The 27,725-nt window shown below is 38.6% G+C and overlaps 1 protein-coding gene and 1 long non-coding RNA gene across 3 annotated transcripts in view; one reads left to right on the top strand and one right to left on the bottom strand.

The window, feature by feature from the left end:
- Positions 1-27,725, top strand: part of LOC309846437 — a 112,735-nt gene that overhangs the window by 27,592 nt on the left and 57,418 nt on the right. The window lies entirely within an intron of this gene.
- Positions 589-19,021, bottom strand: LOC309846434 (N-acetyllactosaminide alpha-1,3-galactosyltransferase-like 1). The gene is given in 7 exon segments (XM_082695347.1): positions 589-777; positions 779-1,258; positions 1,262-1,389; positions 1,806-1,945; positions 10,319-10,366; positions 14,468-14,503; positions 18,915-19,021. Coding segments are annotated over 6 exon segments (864 nt in total). The 5' UTR covers positions 14,482-14,503; positions 18,915-19,021; the 3' UTR covers positions 589-723.

Below are 27,725 nucleotides of genomic sequence, written 5' to 3' on the forward strand. Positions count from 1 at the left end.
CTAAGGTCCCTAAGATCCCTAGGGTCCCTAGCCCATTTGCTTTCCTTATTCTACCTTTCAGAGTCCTCTTATAGTTGTCTACAATTATTTCCAGTATTTCCCTCTCCCTCTGCCCCCCTGCCAAAGAAAAAAGAATGAGTGCAAAAGAATATTATGAAGAATGAATCTTTGTAACAATAGAGGTAAGATATGTTTTTGGTAGAATGACTCTAATTCACCTAAGTTCAATCAGATAATAGATTAAATACTAATTGAAATTTATTACAAAAAGTATACATCTCCCAACACTAAAAAAGGGAATTTGATGAAGTTTTTATCCGCTGAATATTTTTTCCCTTACATAGATCCCTTTGACATTGTGTACATGTATATGTATATCTGTCTATCTATCTGTCCATCCTTCTATCATCTGTCTATCATCTCTCTATCCATCTTTATTTTCTGAACTAGATTTTGTATGCGTTTCTTCAATTTATGCCTCTAAAAATATTTCTACATTATTTATACTAGTAGATTATAACATCACTGTGCATTAATATTAAATTAACATTCATTTATTCTTAATCCAGTTTAGGTAGATTTAGATGGTTCAAAATTGACATGAGAAAAACAGTTTTGAAAGATTGTACATTTTTGTAAGTTTCTAAAATACTGAAAAGTTTTATAATTGAGGAATTATTTTGATGATTTACTTATTAACTCATAAATTTAATGCTATAACCATCAAATACTTTTTGACTGCCAGTCTATCTTCACATGTTTAATTCGGGGGGGGGTGTCTAAAATTTGGATCCCAATTGTATTCTGGTGATAACAACTTAGTGGGTTTATTGATAAACAAGTATTTGTTTAGGTAACATTCATATGCACTCTTAAATCCACTTTTAGCATCATTTTGAACTCCTTTTTTATATACTTCAATGAAGGCTAAAACCTCAGAGGGCGTGCCACCAAAAATTGCACTATGGTAATAGAAATCTCCCTTTTCAAAAGGGATGAAAGCTGCTGAGTTAGGGCTTCTCTCATAAGGGAAATTTTTGTCATGTCCAAAATACCACCATGCATGGAGTTGCTCTACAGACTTGCCCAGGGCTTCTACCCCAAGGCCATTCTTGAAGATCTGGTTTACAGTCAAACTGAAGAGAAAGTCAGCTTCATGTTGGATGTGTTCTAGGATGTAATTATTCAAGTTCCTCATGTATATGTAATTCAGGTCTTTCCACACATGTTGTCTGAGTACAATACATAGTTTAAATGTTCAAAGGGGACCTAGCTCTATAGGAGGTAGTTTGGAGAAGTCATCCATCAAGATGTAAAAGATAACATTGTAGCCACTCATGAAGTATTTATTAGCAGACTGGATGAACTGTTGCAGGTACTGATCCACAAACCGGTGAAACATGAAAAAAAAATTTTTGAAAACTTATCAGGAGATTACATGTCACTTAACACACGTATTATTATTGCTAAGACCTACCAGTAGGTAGGAGCAGAGAAGTTGTGTCTAGAGCTTAACTCTGTTGGTTAATGAAAGAAGAGATAGTGAGCTTGGGAGCCTCAGAAGAGCCTTAAAGTTGGTTGAGAAGAAAGGAGGAGAGAGCTAAGTGGATATTAATAAGAAGATTGCTAAGTCATGTAAAGGACTCAGCCATAGCTAGAGAAAATAACCACTATAAATAATTATGCAGTTCAGCCAGAAATCATGATTAGGGTTAATTATGAGTAATTCTTTGGCTGTGTAGAGAGTCCATGGGTGCTTATCCATGTTCTTCCAAAATAAAAAAGGAAAAATGCTAGTAGCACCTACTTTCCAGTAGCAAACACAGCCAAGCCTACAGTAATGTTCCGCCTTTTATAGTACTTTTCCAGGACTTGTCTATTGTAAGTTCCTTCCCATAGGATTGGTGCAAACCAATCAGTTGTTGTTTTTACATCAGGACGTTTCCTGTTGAACAAACACGAATTAAGTTACCACCTTATCATGACAACAGAAGTTTTGGTCCAAGTGATAATAGCGAATGATTATAAAGTACTTACTATGTACCAGGCACAGTGATTAAGTGCTTTACAGGTTTTGTTTAATCCTTGTAATGTCCCATAATAGAAGTACTATCATTATCTCTATTTTTCATATGAGGAAACATGAGCACAGATTGAGTCAATTATTTTTTTTTAAGATTTTATTTTTATTTATTTGACACAGAGAGAGAGATCACAAGTAGGCAGAGAGGCAGGCAGAGAGAGAGGGGGAAGCAGGCTCCATGCTGAGTAGAAAGCCCGATGCGGGGCTCGATTCCAGGATCTGGGATCATGACCTGAGCCAAAGGCAGAGGCTTAACCCACTGAGCCACTCAGGTGCCCCTTGAGTCAATTATTTACTATTCCACAGCTAACAAATGGCAGAGTCAAGATTCAAGATCTTCAAAAGATTTTATTATAGGGATTTTTTAAACTTTCACATTTACTTATTTATTATACATTTATTTTAAAATCCTACTTAAAGTCTGTAGTCATGCCCTTCTATTTGATTCACAAGTCTCAAACTCCACCTTAATACTGGCCACATGTGCCCTTATCACAGTGATGATGCTTATCAATTAGGCACATCACAGATGCAAATCAATATCTACTTGAGAAGATGAAAGGGTTTGAAGATTATTCCTCCTCCTTCATTAGGTCAGAGTAAAGATTTGCTAACAGAACAAAAAGGGTCTCTGAAAGCAGAAGTCAGTTTAAAAACTTGTGTTTAGAAATTGTTTGGTAGGGGCGCCTGGGTGGCTCAGTGGGTTAAGCCTCTGCCTTTGGCTCAGGTCATGATCTCAGGATCCCGAGATCAAGCCCTACATTGGGGTCTCAGCTCAGCAGGAAGCCTGCTTCCTCCTCTCTCTCTGCCTGCCTCTCTGCCTACTTGTGATCTCCATCTGTCAAATAAATAAATAAATAAAATCTAAAAAAAAAAAAAAAAAGGAAAGAAATTGTTTGGTAAAACAAAAGAGGAAGTAGGAGAGACTTAGAGTCATTAGATTTCTGCTACAGGTATGGAACTCCTTCTCTGGAAGGTAAATGCTGGCCAGAGGGCATTCTCTGCAAAGGAGTTGCTTAACAGTCTGGCAGATAAGAAGATCTACCCTCTGGATGGCAACTAGACACCTTGCCCAGTTTCCTTCGTGGCTGGCTTAGTGTCTCTGTGTAAAGTGGCTTGGAGTCCAGTGGAGTTTATGCATACGCTCAATGTCATGGGATATCTCTTTGCTAAGACCAAGCTATGTCCAGTCCTGAGCACCGAAGTTGTCAACAGGGGACAATTGGAGCCCACACTATGACACCATTTCCCAGGGAGACTAGCCAGCCAGATGGTTGGTTGATTAGATCAGACTTTTATAAAAGAAAGGGATAAGATTTTCCTTCAAGGGGAATGTTTTATGTTCTGGGTAGGGATTTGCTTTTCCTGTCTACAAATAGTTCAGCTTTGTTGACTTGCAGAATATCTTTTTTTTTTTTTCCAGAATATCTTGTTAATTTCCATTGTATCACACATAACATTGCCTCTATCCAAGGTACTTATTTCATGGTGAAAGTAGTATAATGGTTGGCCTACTTCCATAAAGGTCTCTGGTCTGACAGTGCCTCACAGTCTAGAGGCAGCTAGCCTGATAGAAAGTGGAATAGCCAGGGAAAGTCTCAATTTCAGTGCTAGTTCCGAGATAATTCCCCTGAAAATGTTGAGGAACTGTTCTGTAGTAGTACCGTTCATGCTTTGAATCAGTGAACACTATGAAACATTGTTTTTTCCAAAGCTAACATACAGTTCATAAAACAAGGTGGATGTGGGGATGTTCCTGCTCACGATTACATCTCCTAATTCACTTACAGAACGTTTACTTCCCATTGTTGTGACCTTGTGCTCAGTATGTGTAGTGTTCTCAGTTGCCAAGGGAGGAGTCTTTCCTCTAGAAAGTAAGTCATAGTTCTGTGAACCTGATAACAGGTCACTTGTGGTTCCTCATGCTCCACAGCTAACAGGCAGAAACGTCTGGTTGGCATGACTGATCTTCCTCACCAAGAAGATATCAAGATGAGGTGATACAGTGGTGGCAAGGAGGGCTTCATATAGAATGCAAGTGATTCTGGCAAGTTGCCCCTGCTACTCTCATTTCCAGTAATAATGGTCAGTGGGAAGTTGTGGCAACTCCATAAGGTCAGACCACAAAGAGAACCAGACTCTTCAGGAATGGCAGTTTGAGTCACCCTATCAGATAGAAACTCTGGCCATCAGAGGGGTTAGCAGACAGTAAAGAAATCATGGGGAGGTAATTGTTAGCTGCCTCCTTTAATTGCCAACCACCTGTACAGCTGCAGAAGTGAGATAGTAGCCATGATTTGCTATGTTAATTATTTTCTCCCCATCGCTGCCTTATATGAAGAGTGCTAGAGATGGCAAATGTTACAATTTAGGTTATGTTTTAGGTTGGGAATATGGCTGGATTGCCTTCATCTTGATGATACCCCTTAGGTGATGTGACTTCCTATTTCTCCTGTTTGGGGAACATGAGCTTCTCAATCTAAGTCAAATTTGAGAAATGATTCTTAATGACAAAAAGGTTGGATTGTATTAGTTATTTTCTTTTCTTTTTTTTTTTTAAAGATTTTATTTATTTGACAGAGAGAGATCACAAAGGCAGAGAGGCAGGCAGAGAGAGAGGAGGAAGCAGGCTCCCTGCTGAGCAGAGAGCCTGATGCGGGGCTCGATCCCAGGACCCTGAGATCATGACCTGAGCCAAAGGCAGCGGCTTAACCCACTGAGCCACCCAGGCGCCCCATGTTAGTTATTTTCCATTTACTGTTCCGCTATCCATCCTCAGCCCTTCTCTACCTGGCCTGCCTTGGGAGCAAACTGATCACCCAAAGTTCCCAGCTGTATGGCTTGCTGTGAGTTCTACCAGCATAAGATCAGAGGACAGGAAAGGAGGTTGTCTATTTTCTTTCTCTCTGTCTATTTTCTTTCTCTCCCAGCTCTGTCGAGATCTTGACAGTGGCTGTGTCCTTATGCAACTACAACTTCTGTTGGGCAGCCCATTCCTGGTTCCAGAAATCCCTGGAAATCTCCAAGAACACCATCCCTTCTCTTGTCCCTTTAGGCTGAGCATGGTCACAGCTTCTTGCTGTTGCAAGTCTCTTGATGCCTCTGTATCCTTTGTTGGGTCTCTTCACCTTGTTCACATATCTGCCAACCACCCCTTCACTAAAGTTACTTCATCTCAGTTGATGAAGCTCAGTTGAGCTGTTTCTCTCATACCCTGATAGATTCAGTATCTGAAGAGCTTAGAAAATACCTCAGGAGGGCTGAGCAGGTGGTATTTGGCAGTATACAAATTGACCTACTCATGAAGTATATCGCTAACAATGAAAATTTGCAGAAGGAAGGTACACAGGTGAGAATGCTAAAGTGTCATAGTTCTGTAGACTATCATAGGTCTGACATAGAAGTATGATAATGAAGGAGGGAAATCATATATATGGCCTAAGATATCCACATTCCTAATAGAGAGAGAATAGGTGCTAAAATGAATTAGAAATTATTTCAATGCTAAAAGGCATTAATAAGATTTGACGAGATGTGATCATGACAATAATAAGGGAGGGTATAATTTGTTCAAAAAGTAGTTCTGGAGAGAGGGGGCGGGGATTCTTCCTGTAAGTCCAGGCTATATTGTGGTATATCTAGTTTTAGGAAACTGAATAGGAGTCTAAAAAGTGTAAGAAGCAGAAGTGGTGTCATAGATATAAATAAATATACCATGAGCAAACAGAATCATGGTAGTACTAGAGAATTTCCGGGGTATATGTTTCCTGCTCCACAGTATACAGTCTTCCACCTCCCTTCTTCCCAGCCAGATTATCATACTAGCAGCCTAGTTGGTACCCTTTTCTTCCCCCCACCATATTCATAGAATTCTATTGATAATATGTGTATAATATGCACATATACATTAAATACACACATATATCCAGGCTTTAAAACCTTGCTTATTTCATAATAATGAGATAATGCATACTTTTCTGCAGCTTGCCTTTCTACTCAGCACACCTTTGTGGACATCCTTTCAGGTTATCTGGACTAGTTCTTATTCACTCTTTGTAATGGCTGCATAATATTCCAAGGTGTGCACAGTTTGTTTAGCCATTTCCTTACGAAAAGATTTTCATTTTATTTCTGGGATTGCTGTCTTTATAAAAAGTGATACAACAACCTTAATCTTATGTCCTTAGGTATTGTTGCTGTTATTTTTACTGGCTAATCCCAGGAGTAGGATTCCTGTATACCCATGTTCCTTTTTAATAGTTGTTACATGGGTACCTGGGTGGCACAGTTGGTTAAGCAACCAGCTCTTGGTTTTAGGTCAGGTCCTGATCTCTTGGGTCTTGAGATTGAGCCCTGCGTAGGGCTCCATGCTCTGTGGAGAGTCTGCTTGAAGATTCTCTTCCTCTGCCCTTTCCTCCACTTTGAGAGGGAGTGCTTACACTCTCTCTCAAATAAACAAACAAATAAACAAATAAATAAATATTTTTAAAAATTGGGTTGTTACCCAATTACTTTTTGAAAGGCTGTAATACTTTACCTTCCCACCAGCATTTCCTCTATACTTTAAGACTGTAGCTTTAAAAAGATTTCAGTTTGATAGGTATAAATAGTAGCTCATTATTACATCATTTTACAATTCTGTGATTTCTAGTGAATTTGAGTATCTTTTTGTATATTTATTGGCTAGCTCAATTTGCTCTAATGTGAAGGAATTTATATACATATAATATATATATATATATAATATATAATTTATATATATATATAAATTCTCTCTAATATATATATATATATTAGAGAGAGCATGCACATGAGCAACAGGGGATTGGTGGGGTGGGAAGAGAGAGAATCTCAAGCAGGCTCCACACACAGCACAGAGTGCAATGTGGGGCTGACCCTGAGATCTTGACCCAAGCTGAAATTAAGGCTTGGATGCTTAACTGAGCAACCCAGATGCCCCAAGTTTCATATTTCTCTACTGAATTGTTAATTTTTTCTCTTTTATAAAAGTTCCTTGTATTTCAGTAATTATCTGTATTACTATTAATTTTTTCCGATTTTCTGTCTACTAAATTTTTGGTTTTAAACCAAATAAATGTTAATTTTTTTATATAGTAAAATATGCCTTTGTAAATAGCTAGGAACTTCCCAGCATGAATTAAGATTTCCTTCTTACCTAGACTTTACATGTTGTCATACTGATTTTCTAACAAATTTTTTTACTGCTTTATTTTTTACAGTCAAGTCTGTAATCTATCAGGAATTTATCTTTATGACATAGAAGTAAGGCACCATTTCCCCCCATACTTAGTCTGCTAGTAGTGTCAGTATAATTTATGAAATAACTCTTCCATTCCTCACTGATTTTTTAAAATACCATTTTTGTTATATATCAACTTTGATACATACTGTGATCTAATTCTGGATTTACCCCTCCTCCGATCCATTCCATGTTGACTTGATCATAATGATGTTAGAATATGTTCAGATATTTGAGGCAAAATCCTCTTAACTTTCTTATTTTTCACACTTTCCTTGGATGTTCTGAGACATTTGTTTTTTATATTTATTTACTTTAAGCTTATAGTTTTTTCTACTTAATAAGAATGGAAAATGAACTTCTTCCTGATATCTCAGTATTGAAGAGGTCATTTCATTTTAAACTAAAAGCCAATATGATGCTTCATAATAAAACACAATGCCTCCCACCACTACTATTACATCATTATGGAGGTGCTATCATTTCAATTAGACAAAAGGTCTCATGTATTTACTTACTCTACAAATATTGAATCTTACTCTACAAATATTGAAAATACTACAGCTGGGCTTTTTTTTTTTTTTTCTAGGTACATTCTCATGGGAGAGGCAGATAATAAATGAATAAGCAGGCAAATATACAGTGTGTCAGATGTTGATAAGAGCAATGAAAAAAAATAAATCTGGATAAGGGAGAAAGGGAATGACGTGCCAATTTATATGGAGTGATTAGAGAAGGCTTTACTGATTACATTTGAGTGGAGTCCTGAGGGAAGTGAAAGAATGAGTCATTTGGCTGTTTGGAGGATGGATAGTCGATGCAGAAAGAACAGCAGGTGCAAAGATCCCCAGGTGAGGGCATGTTTGGTGCATCCAAAGAACAGCAAGGAGCCAGCATGAGTGGAGTGGAGGGAGGGAAACAATAGTTGAAGATAAGGCCAGAGACAGAGATTGGGCAGCCATTTTATCTCTAATTTTTTTTTCATATTTTAAGTACTTTGGACTCTTCAAAAAGACCTCTTACAAGAGTGTTACTTCTTAATGTTCATAATAACAAAAACCTAGAAACAGTTCAAGTGCCCATTACTAAGCCAATGGATGAACAAACTGTGGTGTATTTCTATAGTCCACTATCACGCAGCCATCAAAATGAATAATAGTGATACGCAGTTTGGATGAATCTAAGCACTCTAATATTAAGGGTTGAACTAAGTCCCTGGAGATTACACAGAGCATTATATCCTCTTTATAAAGTTACCAAAACTAAAATTTAAAAATATTCTATTTCCAGGACACATAAGGAAGATCTAACTTATATTAAAAAAAGAGAAAGCAAGGGGATGATGACACAGGATTCAGGACAGAGGTGGTTTCAAGGCAGAGGGTGAACAGACAGAACGGGGGTACTGGAAAAGGCAGAGCTGGGCGTTGAAGTTATTGAATGTTGACTTTCTTGTTTCATTAAAAATAAGCAAGTAAACAGTGGATCTTGCATAATCTAATGATGAGTGTGAGTCATGAAGCAAAGACTATTATCTCATCCTGTGCACTCGAGGTTATTTTAAAAACATAAATATGAGGGGCATCTGGGTGGCTCAGTGGGTTAGGGCCTCTGCCTTTGGCTCAGGTCATGAGCTCAGGCTCCTGGGATCGAGCCCCGTGTCCAGCTCTCTGCTCAGTAGGGAGCCTGCTTTCGTTCCTCTCTCTCTGCCTACTTGTGATCTCTGTCTGTCAAATAAATAAATAAAATCTTTAAAACAAACAGACATAAATATAAAAAAAGAATTCACAGATCAGGAAATAACAAATAAAGAACACACATATAAAAGATGTCCAAATTGAATTGAGATATTTTAACTAGTAGTTTTTGCCAATAATATTTGATACTACTAGAATAAAATGTAAATTTATAAAACAAATAAAATATTATTCACGTTTATCCACTGTGAATTAGAAAACAAATGGAATAATTATTAAAAGGCAATTTAGCAACCTGAATAAAAATGTAAAATGTCTACTTCTCTTAAACTAATGACTCTACAATATGCATTTATCATATGGTTAAGTTCACACAAGAGGGACTGAAAATATATGTACAAGGATGTTCAACAAAGCATGACTTAAAACAGTCCTCAAGCTCCAAATGATTCAAAACCAACAGCGAATTGACTATATAAATTATGGTATACAGCCATAAAATAGAACACTTGGTGGCCATTATAAGGAATGAGATTTTTCCCCGAATAATGCCAAAATCAAAAGAAGTCCTTAATGGCATTTTCAGGCTGCTACTAAAAAGATTTTTTTTTTTCTTTCCCCTTATAAAACCAGGAGCATTAAACTAGATAATAGTTTTCTCATTATGACCTTTAATTGCCTGGTTCTTGATAAACAGACACTAGGTTTATGTATAAAAGCCTTAAAAATAAAAACTCCAAGGGGGCATCTGGGTGACATCTGCCTTCGGCTCAGGTCATAATCCCAGTGTCCTGGAATAGAGCCACGTGTCAGACTCCCTGCTCAATGGGGAGCCGCCTTCTCCCTCTCCTCTCCTCTCATGCTCTCTCTCTCTCTCTCAGATAAATAAATAAAATCTTTTAAAAGTATCAAAAGAGGGGGGCACCTGGGTAGCTCAGAGGGTTAAGCCTCTGCCTTTAGCTCAGGTCATGATCTCAGGGTCCTGGAATCATGCCCCACATCAGGCTCTCTGCTCAGCCGGGAGCCAGCTTCCTCACCTCTCTCTGCCTGCCTCTCTGCCTACTTGTTATCCCTATCTGTCAAATAAACAAACAAAAAAAAACTTTAAAAAAAAGTTAAAAAAAATAAAAATATTAAAAGAAAGTAAAAACCCCAAGGCCTAGAAGCCTCCCAGTATAGGTACAATTTGATAATGGGAAAAAAAAAATCTCCCCCATTTAAATTGAGATGACGATGATGATGATGATGATGATGAGCGTGCAGAATATTTTTTCTTACTTAGGATTAAACCAATCTGAGAGCTGAGGTTCTTTTGCTTCATGATCCCTGATACAAAGGAAAAAGTCAAGTTAAGAGTAATCCACTTATTCAATAAGTAATTATTCTGTCCTTGTAATATGAAGGCACTGTTTGGTGCTTGTTCTGCAACTATGAACATTTAGATCAGTTCCTGCTTTCCAGAAGCGAATAGACTAGCTGGAAAGAAAACAGTAAATAGATAATACGAATACAGAGTGTTAACTACTAATAGGGAAAAACAGATCTCCATTGGAGCATTTAAATGGGGCATCCAACCTAAATGTGGGGTTAAGGGAAATGATTTGTAGATGAAATATGTAAACTGGGTCTGGAAGGATAAGGGCTAGTTCAGGAAAGAGGTGTAAGGTGAAAGGGTCATGAACAAAGGTGGGAAAGCAAGGAATAGTATGGTTCTTGAGTGGGGGACATATTTTTTAAATTAACAGAGCAGGAAAAATAATGCATATTCAGACAAAAATACAGATTTATTTAATTCACTTATCAAGTATTAGTAGCTTATTATTTGACAGATATTTAATGACATGTTAAAATAAAGGGGTTACAACAGGGATCTGGATGTTTGTCTTTGATTTTCGTTTAAAGCTGGGATCCACCTAAGGTTTTGTTTTACTTTTAAGTTAATTATTTAATTAACAAGGCTATGAGCGAACTTCTTTTTCATAAACTGGGAATATTTTGTAAAATAAGAATAATTTTAAGGGACTAGTACTTCCAGAAAGATGGACTAAGTGCTCATTTTCCCCATTCCTGACACTAAGTATAGCTAAAAACCCAGGACATTATATTTAAAAAAAAAAGTAGACTCTGAAAGATGAAGAGAAGAAAGCAGATCAGGTAGGTGCACTGGGACTCAAGGATCGACGTGGCAATCAGTTTCCTGGGTTTCTGCCATATATAGCCGAGATTGGGTGCCAGAGAAACCAGCAACCCAGAGATGACAATGGGCACAAACAGGGGGCAAAAAAAGATCTTTGAGAAAGGCTGATAACTAAAGGACCAGGAAAAGGGCAACCCAGCAAGGCAGAGAACTTGTAGACACTACTCACTGTGCCCAAGCACTGTGCCCAATGCCGCCAAAAAACTGTAGCCCCATATCCATCCCTCCAGCAAAGACAAAGTAGAGAGCTTAGACTTCTACCCTCACCAGACCATAATAAGGATCTCCTCCCTCCCTCACTGGTATGGAGTTAGAAGAGGTTAATAGGGGTTAAAACTGTCACTGTTGCTCAGCAATTTTGGCAGTCCTCCTGTGGTTGTGTCAGTGGAGACCACATGGGGACTCCAAACTCCCATCCCTGCTCATTAGTAATAAGGAGCCCCTCCCCACTGGATTTTAAGTGAGGCAGAGTCAAGAACCAAAATTTCACCCCTCAACTGACAGTAATGAGGTGGTGCCACCCTATTTCCCAGCTGGAACAGTGTTAGAGGATGCCTATGAAAAGACAAGATTTAAATAAGATCCAGAGCCTTGTAATACCCCAAACTGTCCAAGTTTCAATTAAAAAAGAAATCACTCATCATACCAAGAATTGGGAAGATCTCAACTTGAGTGAGGAAGGGTGCCATGATGCCATGATGACAGATATTAGAATTATCTGACAAGGACTTTAAAGTAGCCCTTGTAAAAGTGCTTCAGAGGGGGAATAAAGTGCTTCTATGAACAATTACAAACGCTTGAAACATGAAAAAAATAGGAAGTCACAAAGAAATAAAGAAATAAAAAGAAAAAATAAGAAGAAATAAAAAGTCTTATTTAAAGATATGGAAGATATAAAGAAGAACCAAATGGAAATTTTAGAACTTAAAAATATAAAACTGGGGCACCTGGGTGGCTCAGTGGGTTAAAGCCTCTGCCTTCAGCTCAGGTCGTGATCCCAGGTCCTGGGATCAAGCCCCACATCGGGCTCTCTGCTCAGCAGGGAGCCTGCTTCCCCCTCTCTCTCTGCCTGCCTCTCTGCCTACTTGTGATTTCTGTCAAATAAATAAAATCTTTAAAATATATATATATAAAACTGAAATAAAAACTCAAGAAATAGGCTTAACAGCAGAATGAAGATAATGGAGGAAAGAGTCAGTGAACTTGAAGATAGACTAACAAATCACTTAACCTGAACAACAGAGAGAAAAAACTGAGGGGGTGGGGGAGAAAAAGAGAAAAGAAAAGAAAAGAAAGAAAAGGCTTCAGGGACATGTAGGACCAAAACAAAAGATCTAATACTTATGTAATTAGAATCCCAATGGAAAGGGAGAGGAGGGTACTGAAAAAGTATTAAAAATATGGCTGAACATGCCTCCCCCCAATTTAGCAAAAGATAAACATACAGATTCAAGAAACTGAATGACCCCAAAACAGGATAATCCTAAGGGAAAACGAAACCTTGCTAAAGCACATGATAGCCAAATTTCTGCAACATAAAGATGAAAAGAAAGCTAAAGTTGAAAAGAATCTTGAAAAGACTGAAGAAAATGATTCACTTATAGGGGAAAAATAACTTGAATGAAAATGGATTTTTTATTAGAAACTATGGAAACAAAAGGAATTAGAACAGTATTTTTCGGTGCTTTAAGAAAAGAACTGTCATCCAAACTGTCTCCCAGTAGGGGTGCCTGGGTGGAGCAGGGGGTTTAGCACCTGAAATTTGACTTAGTTTTGGGTGGTGGTCTCAGGGTTGCGAGATTGAGGCTCTGTGCTGAGCAGGGAGTAGTCCACTTGGGATTCTCTCCCCCTCTCCCTCTACTGCTCCCGCTTGTGCATGCGCACTCTCTCTCTCTCTCAAATAAATAAATACATTTTTTTTAAGTCCCCCAGTTGGTGAATGGTTAAACAAACTTTGGTACATCACTTCATGGAATACTACACAGCAACAAAAAAGGAGGATCTATTAAAATACACAACAAAGTGGCTGGATGTCAAGAGCATTATCCTAAGTGAAAAAAAAGCCCATTTCAATAGATCCTATATTGTATGATTCCATTTATAAAGCGTTCTCAAAGTGGCAAAATTATAAAGATAAAAATAGGTTAGTGATACTAGGAGTTAGAAAGGGTTGAGGAGAGGTGGTTAGGGTTGAGTATAAATGGTAGCTCAGAGGAGATCTTTGTGGCGATGGAATAGTTTTCTGTATCCATTGCCGTGGCGGTCTACAAATCTACACACATGAGAAAGTGTTATATAATTCTATACATACACTGTCCCAGCATCAATTTCCTGTTTTGATATTGCATGACAATTATGTAAGATGTAACAGTGGAGGGTACATGTAACCTCTTTACTATCTTTGCAACTTCCTATGAATCTTTATTTCAAAATCAAATATTAAATAATAACTTTTTTTTTTTTAAGATTTTATTTATTTATTTATTTGGCAGAGAGAGATCACAAGTAGGCAGAGAGGCAGGCAGAGAGAGAGAGGAGGAAGCAGGCTCCCCGCTGAGCAGAGAGCCCGATGTGGGACTCGATCCCAGGACCCTGAGATCATGACCCGAGCCGAAGGCAGCGGCTTAACCCACTGAGCCACCCAGGCGTCCTAAATAATAACTTTGAAAGTGCACCTCATTTTGACATTTCAGAGGTGTTTTTAACCAAAAATATTTTAATATAGGATTGCTCAAAACTTGTGCTTTTTCAAAATCCAATTTGACCATGCCTAACTTAATTAAAAATATATAGTGACAAATGAAGAACTTTTAAAAAAAGAAGTTGATTTTTTTGAGAGTTGGTTTCACTAATTTTTCAGGTCCTACCTGGGTCATTGGTAGAAAACATGGTGGACTACAGAGGCTATCAATCTACAGAAAAATATCATCCTATAGAGAGATACTTAAACTATAGCAAATGTGAAAAATCTGTCTGGTGTAAGCAGGTGTGTGTGGTGAGGGAGCAAAATTTGGAGATGTGCACATATGCATATCCATACAAACTCATATACAGGCATATATACATGTGCATCAAATATTTCTGAACTGATACCCAAGAAATTTTCAGTGGTTGCTCTAGAGAATTCAGTCCAGTTTTCTGATCCTTCTGACTGCCATCATCATTAGAACTCACTTGACTCCAACCACTTTGCCTTCAGTTTAGAATATTTATAGAACAAAGATTCTTACCAGCAGAGATTCATCTTCTGTAAGTGGTTCTTTATTCTTAATATATATGAAAAAAAGATATTTTAGTGTTCAATTTGAACAAATGCCTATTACAGTTGGAATAACAAAAAATCTAGAACTCAAATCCATTCATTGGTATTGTTAGCCAAACAGTTACTAAATACCTGCCATAGGCCAAAATAATGCTACAGTTCTGGAATCCAGACCTGCAGTGAGCTTATGGTCTCTTATTTCCCTTTTGACTAAGCCCCCTATCTTCAAAATGATTATAATAATACTATTACAAGTGACAACGAGTCCTTTCTATTAAGAGTACAACACCCTAAGAGAGCAAATAACATGTAAAACATGATACCAAACCTATAAGGTTAATTTTAAAAGACATTAGCTCCCACAATATAGCTGATTTTCCAACAGCAGTCAGTAACATGGCATTGTAAGGGCCTATTGAGCCAGAGCGGCCCCACCCCGGTTGAACTGCCATTTTGTTGTTTATGCAGTAAAACTTAAATTGACTCTGCCTCAGCCCCCCAGGGGAACTTACTTAAAAGCAAGTGCGGAAAACCAATCCCAAGTAACAAAGCCCAAATACAAGGGTGGGTCAGGTCAGGTGGAGATAACGGCTGAATGCAGGGATAAGTCAGGTAGAGACACCAGTCAGTAAAGCATGCATACTGTCTCCCTAGTTACCAAGGAGTATGGGCCCTGCCCTTTGGGCACCTTTTGGGCACCAATTCTGACCAAGGTGATAGGCTGGTTCAAATATCTACTAGGGTAAATTGTAATTCAATTGGTCACTTATGTGTGACCTAACATGACTGTGCAGCTTTCTCTGTGTGTTACAATTTCATTGGCCACCTGAGCATGGCGAGGCCGAACCACATGGCCCTTGCCCTTAAAAGCTAGTCTGTGAAACAGAGGGTGGTCGCCCTCTCTGTAAGGGGCGGCCCTGACCGGTCTGTTTGATGGTTGGTTTGATTCTTGATGATTGGCGCGAAATAAAGCTTTTCTTGATCTTCGTTTTCTATCAGTCTCGCTCCTTTGACCATGGACCCATTATTGGGGGACCCAACATTGGGAACCCAACAGCATTGCTTATTTAAAGAAACCATAAAGAGGAAGGCAGGGATGGGGGGGAAGAATTTTACATTTTTCTATGAGAGAATTCTAGCAGGTTGACAGATTCCAAGTGCAGCTATGTTTCTACAGCACATTATTTTGAGTCTCATTCCTATCAGGTGGAGCACTGACATAGCTTTAAGCTGAAATCCACCTAAAATAACCCCTAACATTCTCCATTCTCTATTATCTTGCCTTACTTCTTTCTTCCTAGCACTATCATATAAAATACACAGCTCCCGACATTATATTATATATGTCTTTGCTTATCATCCCTCTTCTCTACCTAGAATATAAATCTACCTAAGAGCAGTCACTTTCTTTGAGTTATTACTGTTTTCCCAACACCTAGAACAGGCACCAAAAAAAGTGTTCAATAAATATTAGTTGAATGTTGAAAAGTGAAAGAATGTATCTATAATTTAATTAGTTCCTCAAAGAGGAGAAAATCTCACACAAAACTCAGCATTTTAGATCAACTGCCAATCATTAAAGGTGGTAATTCATCAATCTTTTATATTTACCGGGAATGATACATAATCATCAGGACTAAAGCAAATGAAGCATTTTTCATTTAGAATTCATTCTCCCCTAGGGGAAAAAAAAAGGTAGGGGAGAGAAAGGAGTTTTTTTGGAAAGTAATAAACAATTTCCTTGCCATCTTCTAATAACTAATTAATTACAGAATCAACGTATGGAAACTTGGCCACCAAAGTGTCTGATTTCTGATTCTAGAATGCTTGAGCTTAGGAAGAAGGCCGACTTAGGGAAACCACCTATTTTGTATGAAGTGCCTACAAAAGTCTCAGAATGCTGACTAATAATCTTTAGGTCTGCTGCAGAGTGTCTGGGAGATTCCTATTGTATTTTAGCAAAGTCCCCCCTGCATACGTAAAGGAAGTTCAGTAAAACTCTCTCTCATTTTCACTTGTGCTTCTGAGAAAAGAAAATGAGGTCCTTATGAAGGTGTTTTTATGTGCTGGAATATGTTCTTCCCCCAAAGTAGATTTTTATATATGTTTTTTTTTTCTTCCTCACGAAGGTATTAAGACTAATAATTTATTCAAAGACTATAGGACTAGGAACCTAAAAACATAGGAGCTCTCTCAAAAGTATAGTCTTGTAAACATTGATTAAAAACCTAAATTGAAGGTATTATACTCTGAAATGGGATATTTGGCTCCAGCCAATGCGCTGAGCTTGTGTTGCAAGTGTTAGATAGTATTTCTGTTTACCCATGGGGCACCCTGCTGGCTCAGTTAGTGACTCTTGATCTGGGGGTCATCAGTTTGAGGGTAGAGTTTAAGGGGGGAAAAAAGGGTTTCTATTGACCAGTATAAATTGGTTTTAAATAGGCATTATCCAGGAACAGGTCCTGCTTTTGGGTATGTGTTGGAGTAAAATGGAGATCTCTGATATTTAGTTTTTGAACACTTATTTAATGATCAAGATGCTTAGATCTGTATCTAGTGAGTAGTGAGTAACTACTAACTAGTGAGTACTTGAAACATTGTTAGTGCAAACAGTGGAGTGTGAAGACTCATTATGGAAAAAATAATGGATGATATCTCATTAATGGTTGCATATATTGATGAAATGTTGAAATGAAATTTTGGATATGGTGAGTTAAATAAAATAGACCACTTAAATGAATTTTATCTGTTTCTTTTTAACCTTTTTCAGTATGGCTCCTAGAATATTTAAAGTTACAAATGTGGTTTACACTGTATTTCTGTTGGTTAGTTCTTCTATAGATACTGCCAGATTGGGAAGGCTTGAATTTGACAAAATTTTAGTGTTCCAGGAATGTACCTTTTATTTATTTATTTTTTTTAATTTTTTATTTTTTATAAACATATATTTTTATCCCCAGGGGTACAGGTCTGTGAATCACCAGGTTTACACACTTCACAGCACTCACCAAAGCACATACCCTCCCCAATGTCCATAATCCCACCTCCTTCTCCCAAAGCCCCTCCCCCCCAGCAATCCTCAGTTTGTTTTGTGAGATTAAGAGTCACTTATGGTTTGTCTCCCTCCCAATCCCATCTTGTTTCATTTATTCTTCTCGTACCCACTTAAGCCCCCATGTTGCATCGCCACTTCCTCATATCAGGGAGATCATATGATAGTTGTCTTTCTCTGCTTGACTTATTTCGCTAAGCATGATACACTCTAGTTCCATCCATGTTGTCGCAAATGGCAAGATTTCATTTCTTTTGATGGCTGCATAGTATTCCATTGTGTATATATACCACATCTTCTTGATCCATTCATCTGTTGATGGACATTTAGGTTCTTTCCATAGTTTGGCTATTGTGGACATTGCTGCTATAAACATTCGGGTGCACGTGCCCCTTTGGATCACTACGTTTGTGTCTTTAGGGTAAATACCCAATAGTGCAATTGGTGGGTCATAGGGCAGTTCTATTTTCAACATTTTGAGGAACCTTCATGCTGTTTTCCAGAGTGGCTGCACCAGCTTGCATTCCCACCAACAGTGTAGGAGGGTTCCCCTTTCTCCGCATCCTCGCCAGCACAGGAATGTACCTTTTAAATTCAAAAACATTAGAGAGGCGCCTGGGTGGCTCAGCTGGTTAAGCTTCTGGCTCTTGATTTCAGCTCAGGTCATGATCTCAAGGGTCTTGGGACAGAGTGCAGTGTCGGGCTCTGTGCTCAGTGAACAGTCTTGTTGGGGATTCTCTCTCTCCCTCTGCCCCTTTCTCCACATGTGCTCATGCTCTCAAATAAATAAATAAATAAATAAATTCTCTTGAATAAATAAATAAATAAATAATCTTAAAAATAAAAAACCATTAGAAATACCCTATGAATGTGGTAAGAGTCCATCTAGTCAGATTATTTTCTGACAGTGTGCCCTCAATGACATTATTTTTAAAGGCCAGTAATAAGTTGAAGTGTCATCTATTTTGTATAATATACTTTCAAGGCCAAGGCTTGGGGATGACCCCTACCTATGATTTTGCCAGATCACCCCATTTTTTTTAATATAATTTTTTATTTTTTATAAACATATATTTTTATCCCCAGGGGTACAGGTCTGTGAATCACCAGGTTTACACACTTCACAGCACTCACCAAAACACATACCCTCCCCAATGTCCATAATACCACCCCCTTCTCCCAAACCCCCTCCCCCCAGCAACCCTCAGTTTGTTTTGTGAGATTAAGAGTCACTTATGGTTTGTCTCCCTCCCAATCCCATCTTCTTTCATTTATTCTTCTCGTACCCACTTAAGCCCCCATGTTGCATCACCACTTCCTCAAGGATCACCCCATTTTTCATACAGTTTCTCGAGAGCCTTACCTTTAGTTTTGGTGATGTAAAAGAAGTCCTAGTATGTTTCTCAATCATTATATTTTTGGATCTATAAAAAAATACCAGATATTATAAAATACTGTCCTGGTGTTTGAATCCTTTGCTTGTGGTGATGTCACCAGACTCTTTTGATGATGAAAGCATTTGAAAGTCACAATGATACTGTCATAATGATACATGTGGTCACAAGTTCTCTTTGCTACCAGATGGTAAAATTTTGTCATATTTGAAAAAGGATTTTAAAAAATGGTTTGCTTTTAGTTTCCTTTGTTGTACTTTCTTACCTTTACTGTTGACTTATTTTACTTACAGAAATGTATTTTGAATGGTGTGCTATGTGTGTATGTATGTGTAGATGAATTACAAAAAACATGCTCCGTCTTTCTCTTCATCCTCTTTTAGGCATTGTCCAATTATCCCAGGTAAATCTAATCCTTTCTTACTCTTTCTTAGAATGTCTTACAAGTACTTATTTTTCTGATTATAGAAGTAACACATTTTCACGTTACAAAATTTGTCAAGTGCATAAAAGCACAAACAAGAAATGATAATCAGGGGCGCCTGAGTGGCTCAGTGGGTTGAGCCTCTGCCTTCAGCTCGGGTCATGATCTCAGGGTCCTGGGGTCGAGCCCTGCATCAGGCTCTCTGCTCAGTGGGAATCCTGCTCCCCCCTCCACCTGCCTGCCTCTCTACCTATTTGTGATCTCTCTCTCTCTGTGTCAAATAAATAAATAAAATATTTTTTAAAAAAGAAGAAATAATCAAATGTAATCACCCTCTCCTGAGATGATCACTCATATTTTAAGATAGCATGTACCTTTGTTAAAGGTTTAAAATGGTTTTCCTTATTGAAAAAGAAAGATACACACACACACACATACACACACACACACACACACACAAAAATTCAAACAGAGAAAAGATTACATAATGCTTGTCTTCTTCTTCAGCACCAACTCGTTCCATTATCTTATCCCCAGTGACAGCCACTCACAGTTTCTTGGGATTTATTCCATAACTATTCTGCAAATATAAGGATATTTATCTGTTTTTAAGTGTATAGGTCTCCTTTTCACACACATGACACATACTAAAAACATCCTTCAGTACTTCGAATATCTCACATATCAGTATATTTTGAAGATCATTCCATTTCATGTATCTAACTCAATTCTTTTGCTAGTGAACCTTAATATATATATATTATATGTGTCATAATTTATGTAACCAGTTCTCTATTGCTAGACATTTTGGTTGTTTATTCTCTTTGCCATTATAAGAAATGCCACAATGTTTCCACTTCCATTTCTACTTGAACATGCAAACCTGCTCTATGAGCATATGCTGAACTAGTGTTGGGTCAAAGGTTATATCCACTTCTTGTTTAAGTAAATGTTACCAATGTTTTCCATAGGGTTTGTTCCCGTTTAACTAGTACCATCAATGGGTAAAAGTACCCATTTTCTTACATTCTCATCAATATGAAGTGTGTTGTTAAAATAGTTGGGTATTTGAAAATCTGAGTGTCTGAATTCTGTCTTAGCGTAGCTTTATTTTATTTTATTTTATTTTTAAAGATTTTATTTATTTATCTGACAGACAGAGATCACAAGTAGGCAGAGAGGCAGGCAGAGAGAGAGAGAGGAGGAAGCAGGCTCCCCTGCTGAGCAGAGAGCCAGATGCGGGACTCGATCCCAGGACCCTGGGATCATGACCTGAGCCGAAGGCAGAGGCTTGAATCCACTGAGCCACCCAGGCGCCCCTTAGCGTAGCTTTAATTTACACTTATTTCGTTATAGTTGATGTTGAGTGTGTTCTTGAATGTTTAAGAGCCATTGTAATTCCTTCTCTGTAAACTGTCCATAGCTTTTGTTCATTTTCTATTAGATTTCTATTTTTCTGCATTTTTAAATCAACTTTTTATGTTGGCATAATTTTAGATTTAAAGATACCATTATTAAGACCATACGGTTTTCATAAGAGACTCTTAATCTCAGGAAACTGTGGGTTGCTGGGGGCTCAGGGGGAGGGATAGGGTGGCTGGGTTATGGATGTTGGTATGTGCTATGGTGAGTGCTGTGAATTGTGTAAGACTGATGATTCACAGACCTGTACCCCTGAAGCAAATAATGCATTATATGTTTAAAAAAAAAAAAGACCATATGGTTTTAATATAGACAAACAGATCTTTGGGACAGAATCAGAAGTCCAGAAATAGATCTGTACCTCTATGGACAATTGATTTTTGACAAATAAGAGAAGGCAATTCATTAGTGAAGGGATACTCTTTAAAAAAAAAACTGGGTCTCAGGGCACCTGGCTGGCTCCGTCAGTTAACTATCTGCCTTTGGCTCAGGTCATGATCCCAGGGTTCTGGGATTGAGCCCCACATGGGGTTTCCGGCTCAGTGGGGAGCCTGCTTCTCCCTCTCCCTCACGTTCATGCTCTCTTTCTCCCAAATAAATAAATAAAATCTTTTTAAAAAATGGGTCTAGGGTAATTGGATATCCAAATGCAAAAAACCCTTAAACAAAACAAAAACAAAACAAACTCTGATCAGTACTTTGCACCACGTATAAAAATTAACTCAAAATGAAAGACTGACCTAAATGTAACATCTAAAATAATAAAATGTGTAGTAGCGAAGATAGGAGAAGAAACAGTTAAGACAATAAAAAGAAAACTGCAGATTGGGAGAAATACAGTCAAAAGTGGGTAAAATGTTTGAACATTTTATAAAACAAAACACAAACAAAAGGCAAATAAGTATGTGAAAAAATCATATTAGTCTTTAGGCAAATGCAAATTAAAACCACAATAATATACCTCCACACACCTATTAGAATGGCTGAAATTAAGAAAACTGACCATACCAAGCATTGATGAGAATAGGAGAAGTAGAAATGTTACATATGGTTGGTGGGAATGTAAGATGTTACAACTTCTTTGGAAAAGAATTTGGTAGTTTCTTAATGATTTAAGCACACACTTACCATACAATCCAGCAATTCCACTCCCTAGATATTTACCCAAGAGAAATAGAAGCATATGTCTATAAAGAGAGCTGTCCGTGACTGCTTGTAGTAGCTTTCCTCCCACATAGCCAAAAGGTGGAAACAAGAAATGTTTATCAACAAGTGAATGGATAAACAGGCTGTGGCTCGTCCTTGCAATGGAATAGTACTCAGCACTGATTTGTGCCACAACATAAGGAACCTTAAAATAATAATACTGTGTGGGGCGCCTGGGTGGCTCAGTTGTTAAGCGTCTGCCTTCCGCCCAGGTTGTGATCCCAAGGTCCTGGGATCAAGCCCCACATCAAGCTCCACATTGAGCCCCACATTGAGCCCCACTTTGAGCCCCACATTGGGCTCCCTGCTCAGCAGGAAGCCTGCTTCTCCCTCTCCCACTCCCCCTGCTTGTGTTTCCTGTATCCCTGTGTCTTTCTCTGTCAAGTAAATAAAATCTTAAAAAAATAATAATGATGATACTATGAAAGAAGCCAGGCAAAAAAGGGCACATACTGTGTGATTCTGTTTATATAAAATTCTTAAATATGTAAAACATTCAAACTACATAATACACATTTTTATGTTTTATGTGCCCAGAAACCCTTCATTTACAGGAACTCTTAAACTCAAGAAGCAACAGCATCCTTCCATCCAGTGTGGAAGCTGAAATAGGCAAAAATTTCCTCTCCCTGCCCTTTGCAGCTAAAACGTGGGCACGTGACCTGAACTACCTGGCATGCTAATCAGATTCTCCTACCCAGGACTTTAAACATTAAGGGGGTTCAATTTGAAATTATCTGTAATAGAGTCAAGGGCTAATTTTAGGGAAGATGTTTTCAAGGGTACGGAGATCAGCTGGGAGATAATAGGTGATGGGATCAGGGTGGATATTCCCACAGATTATACCTGTTACAGGATTGTATCATGTATTTCCTCCCTTTGTCCTTTTCTATTTCTTTTTCAGTGGTTACTTGCTAAGGACTGTGAATGGCTTCCTACTCTTATGCAGTAAGCATTACTGCCACTCACTACTCTCTGGCTCCCCTTCCTTTCCAAGGAAAGCTCTACTTTTTAGCCCTTTTGCACTTGGCAGGGTCATGTGATAAGTCCAGGCTGAGGCACTGAAGAGTCCTACATCATTCTCCAGTGTCTCTTGCCCTGACATTGTGACAAACTATCACAGAGAATGGACCCTCCATCGTTCTGGGTCCCCAAGTGACAAGATGGAGCAGACTTCCTGGCTCCAACCCTCACTGCTTGTTTGTGAGTGAGAACTTGTTTTGGGGTGAGGCTGCTGAGGTCTGAGGGTTCAGTTTTCTTAACCAACATGCCATTTATACATTCTTTCCCTGTTTAGATGAATCAGAGTCAATATCAATGCCATGACAAATTCAAGTTTTGGTACCAGAGAGGGGGTTTGTAGGCAACATACATGCAGGGAAATAGGAGGAATCTAGAATTTAGAATTGGTTTGCAAACCTTATTTGGGTCTAAAGTCAATTTTTTTTAAAAACCACATTAGTTTTCAGAGACAGGTTCCTGGCAGCCTGTGAAATGTAGTAGTAAACAGTTACATCGTCTCTGATTGACTGAGGGGCTCTTCAAAGGCAAAGTATATGATAATGATGGCTCCTATAACACTTACTTATGCGCCAGACACTGTACTATGCACACATGCTAACTTACTTAATGAAATGAAGGACATAAAGAAATCAAGGACCAACAGGCAGGTGAAGGGGCTGTATCTAACAGCACTAGGGAGCTTAAAGAAAAAAACATAAGGCCCAAGTTAAAGTCTGTTTTGTGACTCCAGCTCCCACCAGATAGCCTTGCCCTTCACGGTTGTAGCAGGTTCCAGCCCCACTGATGGGCCCCAGCTTTCTGTCTTCAGTGCCACCATCTCCCTTCTGGGCTGCTCTGGGTCTCGGGATAGTCACAGCTCCTCAGTTTCCTCACTGTCCCATCTGCTCCTTAGCAGTTCTATCATTGTGTAACCAGTTCTCAAATTAAAATCCCTCATTTGAAATACCCTGATTGTCCTGATTGGATTCTGATTGATAATAGTTCCTAAGACTAGGAACTCTGATATCAATTGATTTTTGCTGTATAACAACCCACCCAGACCTTAAGGGCTGAAAACAAAGAGGTGTTACTTTTGCTTATGGGTCTAGGGCCATTTGCTGCTGCTCTGGGGTAGGCTTAGCTGATGTCAGCTGGGAGAGCACACAGCTGGTTAGTAGGTTGGGTTAGTTAGTAGGTTGGGTCTGAATTCACATATCTGGTTGTTGGAGAACATCAACTGGGACAATGTAAAATGGGCATGGATACAGAGAGGGATACTAATATTCACTGTTGTCAACTATCCACCAAAGGCCCTAAGAAATAATCTCTCAAAGTGGGATTTTGGTTTCCTGCCCTACTGTGGGCTACTACTGTGTCATGTAGTGACATCACAATTATTTAAATTATTTTATCACTATTATTGCTTGGTAGGAAGTGTATATTGAAGAGAAGACTTCACGACACTATATAGGTGTTGTACTCACCATTGTGGCCATAATAAGTACAAGGTCTTTGAGATGGGATTGCTGCTTCTGACTGTTTTGGAGAACTTAGAGAAATAAAATGAAAACTCCAAAAATTGGAAATCTCAGGTCGAGGCATGGACACAGACCAAGATGGTTCCGTTGGAGCCTGTTTATTTGTGTATGTGTATGTGTATGTGCATGCATATGCATGTGTACTTGTAGTCATAAGGCATACATGGCTGAGGATAAGGCCCCAAATCAAATTGTGTGATATACATAATTAGAATGTAAGTTTATATACAACTTCTAAAAGTCTCTTATGTTGGTGGGAATGCAAACTGGTACAGCCACTGTGGAAAACAGTATGGAGGTTCCTCAAAAAGTTAAAAATAAAACTGCCTTACAACCCGGGATGCCTGGCTGGCTCAGTCGGTTAAGTGTCTGTCTTCATAAGATCATGATCCTAAGGTCCTGGGATGGAGCCCCGCATCAGGTTCCCTACTCAGCAGAAAGCCTGCTTCTCCCTCTCCCACCCCCTATGCTTGTATTCCCTCTCTTGCTGTCTCTCTTTCTGTCAAATATATAAATAAAATCTTAAAAAAAAAAAGAATGAAATCTTACCATGTTGTGGCATTTAAGAAACAAAACAGATGAACTTAGGAGATAAAAAGAGAGAAGGGTGGGGGAGAGAGGCAAACCAGAAACAGACTCTTGACAATAGGGAACAAACAGGGTTACTGGAGGGAGGTGGTTGGGGGATGGGCTAGATGGGGGATGGGCATTAAGGAGGGCACTTGTGATGAGCAGTGGGTGTTATGTGTAAGTCGTAAGTCACTAGGTTCTACACCTAAAACTAATGTTACTCTGTATGTTAACTAATTGGAATTTAAATAAAAACTTTTAAAAGCCTCATGTTAAAATTAGGGGATTTGGAAAGACTAGAAACCCTATACTTGGAATGAGAGCATTTGGGTGGATTCAGATGAATCTGAGAACTTGTAATTCTACTCCTTCTGAGCTTCCCTTGTCAGTGGAAATGACCCCTCCTTTTTAATCTCTCTGAGAAAACGAGTCTTTTCTTGCTTAAAGACTCCATAAAGATCTCACCCAAGATAGTTGATTTATAAGGTGATGCGTATTCTCATTGCCTGAAGACCTAATACCTAGAGTCAGAAATCAAGGTCTGCTCCAGTAGGGGATAGGTACACTAAAAGAATTTAAAGCTCTTGCTAATTTGTGTTAGTAGGGAAACACATCTGAGAATGGATTTTAATGATATTGGATTGAGCTGAAGTTCTGAAGTTGTTGAAACAGGTATATTTACCTGATATTCTGGATTTAATGTTGTCCTAGCCAGCTGTAAGTGGTTCTAAGAATTTTCTTGGATATTAACTAAAATTTGAATTCAGTGGTAACCTACAACCAATGAGGCTGAGATGTCATAAATTTTTTGGCATGATGTAGAAGAAATCCAAACATTTAGGGAGACAGAAATGTTGAAGTGAATTTATCGGGTTCACACCATACACCTTCCCCCAGCTATGCTCCTGGACATGGTGGGGGCCTCTGATGACTCTCTTTTTCACTAAGTCATTGAGAAATGAGTCAGTGTGGGGAGATACTGATATTGAAATGGACTCCCGGATTTCAATGAGAATTATGGGATTTCCATTATTGGAGAAACCCTAGTCCTAGTGAGCAGAAGCATGACTTGAATTGTCACAGTAACAAGTTATGGTACCTTATTATGTTTCCATAGCTAAGCCAGTTTATAGATCTGGAGTCTTTTGACTAAAGAGGGGTCTATGTCACCTCAAGGAAGGACCTGTTTCATTTAGTACGATAACTGTGTCCTTGGAGGAAAATGCAGAATTGACACTAGCTCTGAGTTGACAATTTCTAGAGGCCAGAAATAGCATTGTGATCTACCAAACAGAGGTGTATGGAGGATAGGGGATAAATTAAATTCTATCCCTGAGTTTATCTAACAGTGGTCCCATCATATAACAGAGCCACTCTGTGGTTCCTGAATTCCTGACTTCATGGTTGGAATATATGTATTTAGCAACTGGTAGAGTACTTATATTAGTCTTTGACTAATGGTGTAAGGGCAAACATGGTAAGAAGGATCAAACTGAAGTCAATGGGAAAATCTCTTCTACTAAAGTGGTAAATCAAGTTATATAATAATACCATCTCCCTGTGGCGATTGTAAAGATTAGTGGAACCAATAAAAACAAACACTGCATGTTGTCAATTCATATCACACTCTTGTTTAATATCTAATGATATTAGATTAAGATGAATGGAATATAATATTGGATTGAGCTGAATTTCTGAAGTTACTGAAACAGGTACACCTCCCTGAGATTTGTTAATATCCTTGCTTGTTGGGCCAGCATAAAAGACAGATACATTTATAGAATGCCTGGCAATCATCATAAAGTTTATCGAGTGGTGACCCCAATGACAGCTACTTCTCCTGGTGGTATATCTTTGCAAGGGCAAATGAAAACACTCCCTGGTATTTGGTCTGCAGGTGACAGATGTTTTTCCTTATACCAGTTAGTATGGATTATCCAAAGCAGTTTGCTTTTACCTGGCAGAGACATCAGTGAACCTCAGAGTTACATGAAGTGTTTTCATAATGCAATCCACCTAACCACCTGGACATCTTACAGGCTACCATTGTTAGCACCATGCTGAGCATTTTGAGCAGAAAGAAGCAAGAATCCCAGATGTCATGCTAATACAAATGAATGCCAGGAAGTGGAAGAAGAATTCAGGGGCCCAACACATCAGTGACATTTCTATGGAACATGTAGGGTTATTGGCTCTAGGCAAGTTCTTGTACTTTGCACCACTTACCAGCAAATCAGAGTGTGTATAAAGTTCAGTGGGACCTTTTGGATATAGGAGGCAACGTATATTGTACTTGAGTGCCACTCTGACGTAAAAATTGAGAAACCAGTACCCTGCCCATTTTGAGAGAGACCCAGGGCAAGAGAAGTCTCTATGTAAAACAGTCTGCAGAGCAAGGATCTGTGCCCCTTAGCAGGTTAAAGTGGCAGATACAGGCATTAAATAGAGCATTTTGCATAGCCAGGTAGACAATGAATACTGAACACAAGGGGATTCTAAATTTACTTCGAATATGACCTCTCCTACCCACCATGAATTTAATGCTTTCTGATCCAACAAACTAAAAGCGTGGATATATACAGCTGTAATCCATCATCACTGGAACTCATTTCTATGAG

This window comes from Mustela nivalis (assembly GCF_964662115.1).
Source record: "Mustela nivalis genome assembly, chromosome: 13".
NCBI classification, from domain to species: Eukaryota; Metazoa; Chordata; class Mammalia; order Carnivora; family Mustelidae; genus Mustela; species Mustela nivalis.